General features: G+C 49.4%; 1 protein-coding gene across 2 annotated transcripts in view; it reads left to right on the forward strand.

Annotated features, from left to right (window-relative positions):
- The first annotated feature begins 544 nt into the window (after positions 1-544).
- EPN1 (epsin 1) overlaps positions 545-10,939 on the forward strand; it is a 30,050-nt gene continuing 19,655 nt past the window's right edge. Inside the window, exons 1-2 of one of the 2 annotated variants that reach the window (XM_004381778.1) lie at positions 545-771; positions 4,302-4,611. In XM_004381778.1, coding sequence (XP_004381835.1) covers positions 4,384-4,611 — 228 coding nt within the window. In that variant the 5' untranslated portion in view covers positions 545-771; positions 4,302-4,383. Of the gene's footprint in view, positions 772-3,099; positions 3,130-4,301; positions 4,612-10,939 lie in introns of those variants that run through there. The other variant, XM_023736377.1, reaches the window with a different exon arrangement.

Here is a 10,939-nt window from a genome sequence, read left to right on the forward strand (position 1 = left end):
AGGTGGTTCCTCTTGGCAAACTGCGGGGTGCTTGCCCGGGACTCCTGCGGGGAGGAGGGGAAAGCTGTCCCAGATCCATAGCCCCTAGCCCATAACCTCCTTTTCCCCAGGGAAAACCTTACCTTGGCCCCTTCTCCGGGTCTGGCATAGTGTGCATCGGAGAGGAGTGAGCATGCGGCGACTGGCCCTGGGCCCGCGAGGGGCAGTGAGTGGCCTCGGGAGGTTGGGTCACCCCTAATTGCACCCGGCGGCGGGGCGTGGTTGTGGGGCTAGGGCGAGCTGGGGCCCACGCGCGGCGCACGCGTCCCCCCAACTCTCGACATCTGGTTGAGCTTGCCCGGCGCCCGTCACTGCGTCGCCCGCTAGGCGGAGTGCCCCGCCTAGCTGCAGCGGCGGCGAACGGAAGTGAGGTCAGCTGCTCCTAGCGACAAGCGCGAGAGGCGCGCGGCGGAAGTGGGGCTCGTACACGGGTAGCGGCGACTGCGCAAGCGCATCGCTGGCGGGGCACACGATCACTTCCGCTTCCGGTCCGTCTCCTTCTTCGGTTGCTTCCCTTCTGCTTAGCGGCGCCCCTCCCCCGCCCGGCTCTCCGCGCCCCCTCCCGGGCGCCGGGGCGGCGGGGCGGTTGGCGTGCGGTCCCCGGAGCGTCCGCGCGTGCGCCCGAGCGCGCCTTCGCCTCCGCGGCCCGCTGCGCGCCCCGCAACACCAAGGCCGAGCGGGGGCAGGGGGCTGACCGCCATGACCCCCCGGAGTCCAGCGTGAGGGGCAGAGGTGAGCGCGGACTAGGGGCGCGGGACCAGCGCGGGGGGCAGCGGGCGCCGAGGCCCTGGCCTAGGCGGCGGCACGCAGACCTCGCCGGGCCTCGGGACAGGCTGGCTGCCCCTCCTTGGCACTGGTCGTGTCTGCCGCCTTTGTGTCTCCACGTCCGGGTCCCTGTGTCTGTCTGTCTCTCTTGGGCTGGCCTGACCCCCCCCCTTCAGTCTGTCACCGTTCCTCTCTCTTGCCGGCCTCTCCCCATGCCTCAGTGCTGGTTGGTCTCCGTATTGGGTTTGGTGTTCTCGCCGTCACTGTCTGTCTGTCTGTCATATCTCTGTATGACTGCCGGTATTTTTTTTTTTCCCGAGGTTTCTATGACTTCAGCTCCCCAGGTGTCTCCAGCTCTCTTCTAGAGCCCCTTGTCTCTAGTGCATCTCTTCTTCTTCCGGTCTTCACTTCTCACTTTTGCCCGCTGTACCACAACCTCCAGTCCCAAAGTCTCCCTCCAGGATTCTAGCTAGGGTCTGCCCCTTCACCTTACTCCCTAGTTTCCTGAGGCTGGAACGTGGTGGTTAATTTCCCCGGCTTCGGAATCCGAGGCCCCACTGCTTGCTAGTTGATGGTATTTTGGCAGGTGATTTCTCTTACCCCTTAACCTCAGTTTCCTAGTCTTTAAAATGGGGGTAACAGTAACTCCCACATCATAGGGTCCCTGTGCATATTAATTGAGGCGGTGTTTGTGAAGCACGTAGCACAGTGTCTGGCAGGTAGAAAGTGTATAATTAACTGGGAGCTCATGTAGATGTTGTGTTCCATTTGAATACCTCTTAGTGGTTTTTGTCATATTATTGTATCTCCTTGTAATAGCTCTGATATCTTTCTTTGAATCAGCTTAAATTTGAAAAACCAAGCCTCATTCTAAACAACGTCTAAAATGTTAGCTTTGATGAGCGAGATGTGTGTTTTTCTTAATGCGCTTTAAACAAATACATGCCATTAAGATAACACGTCTTCGCATGCCACCCTTTTGGAAACATTTTTTGTTTTTCCTCTGATAATAATAGCAACCATCATTATTGAGCGCCTCCTATCTGTGGGGCCCGGAGCCAAGCACTTTATGTACCCGTCGTATTTAATCAGCCAGCCTGCCAGGTAGGGATTCTTTCCTTCATTGTGGAGTTGAACAAACTCACCCTTGAGGAGACTGCTCTGCAATAGCTCATGTGCCAGAATTTGGACCTAAATTCCACACTCTTTCCATTATATCACGTTTTTCTTGGGACTTTTCTGTCCCAAGTCACTGCCTCTTTCTGTTCTAGGGCCTCTCTGTCTTTTCTTGTCTCCCTGCCTGCCTCACTCTTACCGTGTTTCTTGTTGTGTCTTTGCCAATCTCACTGTGTCTGTGGGACTCCTTCTCTCTCTCTCTCGCAGTTTCTTTCCTGTCGTCTCCTCGTCTGCCTTTGTCACTTTCTCTGTTAGTCTTCATGTGTCTGGCCTGTGTTGGGCCCTGGCCATCTCTTTTCAACTGTTTACATCTGTCTCCGAGTGCCTGACTCCCTGGCCTGAGTTCAAGGCAGAGGCCAGCCTGTCTCATTCATCCCCATGGCCCCAGGGACTTAGGTTGTGGGGCTCGGCACCTGTCCATCCGTGGCTGCTCAGAGCCTGCTCTGGAACCAGGCTGGTGGGGATGCCTTGTGTGCCCCTGGGCAAGGGAGTTCCCCCTCTGTGTCCTCCCCTGTAAGTGGCTCTGAATTGCGGGCTTGTTGGGAGGATTACTTGAGTTAGTATGTGTAAAGCACTTAGGAAGATGCCTGGCACAAGGTAAGAACCATGTTAGGTGCTTACTGTCATCATCATAAGGAGCAGTGGTGGCGCAGTGATTAAATGCTTGGCTGCTAACTGAAAGGTCAGTGGTTCAAATCCACTAGTTGCTCTGCAGGAGAAGGATGTGGCAGTCTGTTTCCATAAAGATTTATAGCCTTGGAAACCTTACAGGGCAGTTCTAGGCTGTCCTGTAGGGTCGCTGTGAGTCGTAATCAGCTCAATGGCACACAGTAACATTATCATCATCATCATTTGCTTGATTCCTGTCCTTTCGTTCTTGTGGCACTCATTTCAACCCAGGTTAATTTAACATTGTTGTCAGCTGCTGTCAAGTTGGCCCTCGGCTCGTGGTAACCCTGTGCACATGAGATCAGACCGTTATGACCCATAGGGTTTTCATTTGCTCACTTTGGAAGTATATTGCCAGTCTTTTCTTAGTCTTAGTGTGTTCAGCATCACAGCAACTCGCAAGCCTCTGTTGACAGACGGGTGGTAGCTATGCATGAGGTGCATTGGCCAGGAGGTGAACCTGGGTCTCCTGTGTGGAAGGTGAGAATCCTGAACCGCCACTACCCTCTTAATTTAGTGTCAGTTAAGTTAAATGTGAGCAGTATATGTTTTGGAGTCCAAATGGGCCTAGATGTTTGTCCTTATGCTGCCCCGATCCTGGGGTGTGACTGTGGCTAAATTATTTAACTTCCATGAGTCCCATACCCCTCATCTATAGTCTCGACATGTTGTATGCAGCAGTGTTAAATGAGATAACAAATGTGTTAAATGAGATAATGTTCTCTTGGGCTGGCACACAGCTAGGACCCAGTCAGTGGGGCTCTTGTACTCCTTATCTTTCCTCCCTGGGCCTTCAGCATCCCCCACCATTGGGATGCAGGGTTCCCCTGGTGTTCCCCATCCTCTCACTACTTTCGTACTCTCTTCAGTGGTCCACTCTTCTGGGTGTCCTTTTTCTGCCTTGGGTTCCTGTCCCCTCTACCCCCACTGCTCCAGAGGCCTTTCCTACCCTCCTTCCTTCCTTTCCTGCCTTCACCGGCCATTGAATGGCACTTCTGGACTGGCCTCTGTTGGGAAAAACCACGTCCAGACAGTCATGGTCTCTGCCCTCACAGGGCGTAGGAACCGGCCTTAGTTACAGAATCAGACAACTAGGTATAGAGTCACAAGGGTGGCGGAGTCTGCTGACAAGGTTCCAGGAACGGCAACCCCGGTGTTGGGGCGTGGATCTAGCAGGGGAAGTTTAAGTGGAGCCCTGGGCGGGGTGTGTCTGAGTGGGAGTTACCAGGCCTCAGAGAAGGAGAGGAAGAGCCATGGGCAGAATGCATGGTCTGATGACCTTGGCCGACATTTGCGGGGTGCTTTCTCTGCACCAACTGCTTTCAGTTCCCAGGGTCATCGTGGGACATCACATTTTACAGAGGAGAAACTGAGGTGTGGAAGTCCAGTGGCCCACCCAGGGTTGAATGGCTGGTATGTGGCTGCCCCCCAGCCTCTGCTCTCCCAGTGCACATCTGCCTCGCCCATCAAGGGTGCCAAGGCAGAAAGGAGCTGGGCAAGTTTGAGGAACTGAAAGTTGAATGGGGGTGCTTTAAGAGAGAGGTTAATGAGGGACGGAGCCTTCCAGGCCACAGTTAGGGATGTGTCCTCCACCCCCGGGGGCCATGGGGAGCCCAGTCTGTGTTCCAAAGAGCCTCTCCTCTCCTCCTCAGATGCAGTGATCCACCACCCACTGCTGCGGCTTCCCTACTCCATTTGCCCCATCGTCTCTTGACACTCTTGCTGCCAGGCACCATGTCGACCTCGTCGCTGCGGCGCCAGATGAAGAACATCGTCCACAACTACTCGGAGGCGGAGATCAAGGTCCGAGAGGCCACGAGCAATGACCCCTGGGGCCCGTCCAGCTCCCTCATGTCAGAGATCGCCGACCTCACCTACAACGTCGTTGCCTTCTCTGAGATTATGAGCATGATCTGGAAGCGGCTCAACGACCATGGCAAGAACTGGAGGCATGTCTATAAGGTCGGTGGCCCTGGGTCCCCCACTCTGCCACTGCCCCATCAGCAAACCCCCACGTGACACCCCAGTGCTGGGAACTCATGCCTTCCTGGGCTGACAGGTGAACGGTGAGCGGTCAGGTGGGGCGATGGTGAGTGGAGCATGAGTGCCCACCTGGCCCTCTGGCCTGGTCAGTCCCACAGGTTAGATTAGAGTTAGGGGTAGGGTAAGGGCTAGAGTTAGGGTTAGGGTTAGGGCTAAGTCTAGTGTTAGTGTTGGGATTAGGGTTAGGGCTAGTGTCAAGATTTTTGTTAGGGTTATAGTTAGGACTAGGGTTAGGGTTAGTGTCAGTGGTAGGATTAGGGTTAGGAATAGGGGTAGCGGTAGCGCTAGGGTGAGGGTGAGAAATAGGGGTAGTGCTAGGGTTAGGGTGAGGGTTAGGATTAGCGCTTGGGCTGGGGTAGAGTTTGGGTTAGGTGTAGCGCTAGAGATAGGGTGAGGGATGGGGTAGAACTAAGGCTAGGGTGAGGGTTAGGGATTGGGATGGTGCAGTGTTAGGGATGAGGTAGAGCTAAGATCAGGGTTAGGGTGATGGTTAGGGTTAGAGATAAAGGTAGGATTAGGGATGGGGTAGAGCTAGGGTTAATGTTAGGGTGGGGGGTTAGTGTTAGGATAGAGGTAGAGCTAGGATGATGGTTAGAAGTAGCACTTGTGGTATGGTTAGGAATAGAGGGAAGCTAGGATTAGGATTAGGGTAAAGGTTAGGGATAAGAGATGGAGCTAGGATTAGAGTGAGGTGTAGGATTATTGATAGAGGTAGTTTATGATTAGGATGACCTTTAGGATTAGTGCTAGTGGCAGGTTTAGGATCAGGATTTCAAATGTGTTTTTTTAAAACCAAAGTTTTATAATTTGGCGAACTGGAACCATAACCGGAACGGGAATAATTACAGGTCTTAGCCCTTCTGGAAACTTAATCTCCCTCACCCTAACGCTAATCCTAGTCAGGGCTTTGACCTGGTCCTAACTTGTTTTGTCATGGCCAATGAAGTGAAACTGGAAGAGACCCGAAGTTTTTAATGATGAACCTGATGCGCATTACACTAAGGGAGGGATGTCAGACTCTGGAGACTGTGTACTGTTTGCTTCCATTGTTATGGTGCCTGGGGGAAGGCAGGCTACAGACAGAAGTATAGAGCAGAGCTTGGTGGTTGCCAGGAGATAGGGGCATTGATTGCAAAGGGGAAGCATCAAGGGACAACTTCGGGGATGATGGAAATGCTCTGTATCATTTTTTTTGTCCCTCCCCGCTTTTTTTATTGTGAAAATATACACAACCAGGTCTTCACCAATTCAGCAATTTCTACGTATATGATTCAGTGACGTTGATTACATTTTTAATGTTGCTCAGCCATTCTCGCTATCTTTTTCCAGATTATTCCACCACCACTAATGCAGACTCAATGCCCTCTAAGCAAAAACTCCCCCTTTCCCCATCCCTCCCACCCCTGGGAACCACTAATGTTTTGGTTTTGTAAAAATGGCGTGGCAGAGGTGTCTGACCTCTTAACTTCACAAAGGGGAAGGAAAATCAAGATCAGCAGCCCAAGGCTGATTCCTATGACGTGAGAGTCAGAGATACCTCCTCTCTCCAGCCCTTTCTACCAGTTCTAACACTAGCTGTCCTTCCCATGGCACTCTCTACTTCTCTGCTCAGTTCGATAATTAATTGCAACGGCTACGCAGAACTCACAGATGATACTCACGATTATGGGGTTTAGTAGGGAAGTAAACAGGTTACAATTCAGGTTCAAGAATGCTCAGGATACAGTTCTTCCAGAACAGCCTCTTCTCAGCTGTGCCTGTAGGCAGGCCTCTCTCTGGCCCTCAGCCTCTGCCCTTCTCCTGCAAGTGTTACAAAGCTCTTTTAGCTCTGCTTATAAATGCCCTGAGGTACCCAGTAATCCTTCTGCCCCAAGGTGCTCAGCTCTAGCTCTGAGTGGGCAAAGCTAGTTCCACCAAGTGCGCAGAGGCACCCTACTCCACCAGTAAGCCTCCTGCCTGAAGGTGCTCAGCTTTCTTGCTCTGTGGGCTCCTGGCCCACTATGCCGCCATCTCCTGCTGGTCTCCTGCCACTGCTTCCACTCTCTCTTGGTCTCCTGGTTTCAGGAGCTTCTCAGTGCAGGGATCCCAGATCCAAATGATGTGCTCCAGCCCTGATTCTTCTTTCTTGGTGGTGGTGAGATCCTCTCCTCCCGCCTCTGGGATGTTCGTTTTAAACCGAGCAGGATGGCAAAACTGACCAATCCCTTCGTTAGGGCCCCATAGACCTTATTTGCATGGTCCCACCCAATCACTTGGGTGTGAGTTGTAAGACCATGGTGAGCAAGAAAGGCCATATAAAAGTGATCCATCACATCACAAGTTTCTATAGATTTACTGTTCATATAAATGAGATCATACAGTATTTGTCCTTTTATGACTGCTTTCCATTTAGCATGATGTTCTCAAGGCTCATCCATGTTGTGGCATGCATTAAGAGTTCATTTCTCTTTATGGCTGAGCAATATTCCATTGTGTTTAAAGAAAAAAATCTGATCAATAAGTCAATTAATGTTAAAAGATATTGGGTGGAAGAAACTGTTTGAGAACAGGAAGCACCCCTCCAAAGAGATGAGCTCAGCACATTACAGTTTTGATATTCACTTCATCGGCAGAAGGCAGCTTGGATTAGTTTATTAAGGTTTCTTGTCTGCATTCTGTAGGCTAGCTTTGATTTATCTAATTATTAACTCTTTTCCCAGAACTGTCTTTATCACCAGTTTTTAGTTTCTGTGAAGGGTTAAGAGTTAAGTTTAAACAGAACCGAAGTCAGACCACACCCATTGCCATCGAGTCCATCCCAACTCATAGTGACTCTATAGGACAGAGTAGAACTGCCCCATATGGTTTCCTAGGCTGTAATGTTTATGGAAGCAGATCACCAGGCACCTTTCTCTTGTGGAACAGCTGGTGGATTTGAACAACTTACCTTTTGGTTGGCAGCTGAGTGCTTAACCCCTGTGCCACCAGGGCTCTAGGTTAAATGGGGGTGCATTTTCTTTAACAGTTTCTATATACCACATTTTGTTTATGCTTTCATTTGTCATTGGGTACTTGGATTGCTTCCACATTTTGGCTATTGTGAATAATGCCACAGTGAACATTGATGTGCAAGTTTCTGAGTCTCTGCTTTCAACATTTATTTATCTTTTTTTTGCCTTGTATGTGGTGTCCCCACTGTGGGATTCTACCACAATATATTTATTTATGCCTTCTAGCATTGATGGGCATTTGGGTTCTTTCCGGGTCCGCCATCTTTTAACTGCAAGTCCAAAGTCCAGAAAGCTCTGGAAAACGAAAGCTTGTGATAGTTCACCTTGCGGCAAAGCCTGATCTGAGCTGAGGTGAAGCTCTCTGTACAGTCTTCATTCATCCCTGTGAGCACACTAGACTACTCGTCTAGCTCTCCGCGGAAGTTACCTTACGTGTGGTGTACTCGCTACTGTAACTGAAATATCATAAGTGGGTGGCTTTAAAGAACAGAAATTTATTTTCTCACAGTTTATGAGGCTAGAAGTTCAAATTCAGGATGCTGGCTCTAGGGGAATGCTCTCTGTTGGCTCTGGGGAAGATCTTTGTCTTTTGGCTTCCAGTCCTGGGTTCTTTGGCTATCTTCATGTGACATCTGTCTTCCCTGATTGCCCTTGCTTTCTTCTGTGCTCTTTTGTATATCAAAAGAGATTAGTTTAAGACACACCCTGTACTGATGGCTTAGTTAACATAACAAAGAAAACTATTCTTAAATGAGATTATGTTCACAGGTATGTTGTTGTTGTGTGCATTCCAGTTGTTTCCAACTCATAGCTAACTTCTTCATAGCTACTCTATAAGACAGAGTAGAACTGCCTCCATCAGGTTAGGCTGTAATCTTTATGGGGAGCCTTGGTGGTGTAGTGGTTAAGAACTCATCCGCTAATCAAAAGATTGGCAGTTCGAATCCACCAGCTGCTCCTTGCAAACCCGAAAGGGCAGTTCTACTCTGTTCTGTAGGGTCACTATGAGTCGGAGTCGACTTGAGGGCAATGGGTTTAGTTTGTTTTTTTAATCTTTCTATGGAAGCAGATTGCCACATCTTTCTCCTGCAGAGTGGCTGGTGGGTTCAAACTGACAACCTTTTGGTTAGCAGCTGAGTGCTTAACCACTGCAATACCAGGGCTCCTTCTACAGGTGTGAGGGTGAGAATTTAGAACACGTAATTATGGGGGAGGGAGGGGGATAGAATTCAATCCATAACAGCGGTCTTGCTCTTGAAAATGCAGAATTTCAAAGCAAGCTGCCCCCAGAGTCTCGGGTTAAGGACTGGCTTTACCTGCCTCCCAACCTTGGGTGTGAAATCACATCAGTGGCTTTGCTTCTCTCCTTCCTCTAATCGGTCAGCTCCTCTAGGGCAAGTTAAAGATTAACTCTGATTAGGGCTGTAAATATCCTCAGCCCAGCCTCCTGAGGGCCTGGCCAGGTCTAGGTCCTGCTGCCTCCAAAGTTGGAGAGCTGTTGGAACTCTCAGCATTGTGTCCGGAAACTTCATCAAATAAAATGATGGATTCCTCCTTCCGTGTTTTCCTCTTGTCTAGACTTGGGTACCTCGGATGGGATTCTGGGGCTGCATGAAGCCCCTGGAGTCATCTGTGTCTTTTTTCCGAGGACAGTGGCCCTGGCCTTAAGCAGTCTCCAGAGGGGTCTGATTCTTCTCCTTGCCACACATAGCCAGGGCTGGAGCCCAGGCTAGGGAGAGACACAAAGACTACGTGACCCAAGAGTGGGGAATTTTTTTTTTTTTCCCATTTAACATTAACTTTTTGAAAAGGGAATATGTTCTCATGTTATAAAATGCACTAGATACCAAAGGATGCTAATTGAGAAAAAAGGTTCCCTTACCCACCCTCTTGCTCCTGCTGTTCTAAGTGTCTTGTGTATCGTTACTGAGAGAGCCCACGCTGGGACTAGCCACCGCAAGCACATGCGAGAAAACAACCTGTTGCTGTGGGGTCGACTCAGACTCATGGCAAACCCATGTGTGTCAGAGTAGAGCTGAGCTCTGCAGGGTTTTCAAGGCTGTGACTTTTTGAAACAGATTGCCAGGTCTTTCTTCTGAGGCACCTCTGGGTAGACCTAAACCTCCAGCCTTTCGGTTAGCAGCTGAGCATTTAACCATCTGCACCACCCAGGGATTCCACCCCAGGCACAGCTTCCTTTTTTTCTTTTTTTTTTTTTCAAATTTTGGTGAATATATGCCCTGGTGGTACAGTGGTTAAAGCTCTCGGCTGCCAACCCAGAGGTTAGTGGTTTGAACCTACCAGCCACTCCATGGGAGAAAGATGTGGCAGCCTGCTTCCGTAAAGGTTTATAGCCATGAAGACCTTGTTGGGCAGTTCTGCTCCGTCCTGTAGGGTTGCTATCAGTTGGATTTGACTTGATGGCAGTGGGTTTGGGTTTTTAGGTATGCACAGCCAAAGATACACCATTTCAACACTTTCTACCTTTACAATTCAGTGACATTGACTACATTCTTCATGTTGTACAATCATCTTGTCTATCCTTTTCCAAATCATTCCACCACCATTATCTTAAACTCACTGCCCCCTAAGCTTCCCACCCAACACAGCTTCTCTTTTATACCAGGGGTAGCTTATCACTTGGTCACTGTTGAAATTGTTCCACATCAGCGTGACTTTTTCCATTTAAAAACAACAGCATGTCTCAGACTTACAGAACAGAACAAAAAGTAGTCTACCGTACCTGTGTACCCTGGAGCATGATTTAACAGTGTCTTTTTTTCTTTTTTAAACTTATTTTGGCGTGTTACTTGAGATTTCCATTTTAAAGAAACAGAGCAGGTTCTGTGCCCCTGGGCTGGAGTGGCTGCAACTGTTGCCTCCTTTCTCTTTTTTTATTGAGAGATAATTCATGTAGTGCACGATTCACCCATTTAAAGGACAATTCAGTGGTTTTTAGTACATTTACAGTGTTGTGCAACCACCACTTCTATCCAGTTCCAGAACTTTTTTTTTTTAGTGTGATCATCATGGTGTTTTTTTTTTTTTAAATTTATTTTGTTGTAATGGTCTGACTGAGACTGGAGGAATGCCAGAAAGCATGCCCCCGGACTCTCTGTCAACTCAGAACTAAAACAGTTTCCGAGGCCAGCCTTCAGACAAAGATTGGACTGGACTTTGGGACATAAAATGATACTGGTGAAGAGTGTGCCTCTTAGCTCAAGCAGATACATGAGACTAAATGGGCAGCTCCTGTC

This window comes from Trichechus manatus, unplaced genomic scaffold, assembly GCF_000243295.1.
Source record: "Trichechus manatus latirostris isolate Lorelei unplaced genomic scaffold, TriManLat1.0 scaffold00087, whole genome shotgun sequence".
In the NCBI taxonomy this organism is placed as follows: Eukaryota; Metazoa; Chordata; class Mammalia; order Sirenia; family Trichechidae; genus Trichechus; species Trichechus manatus.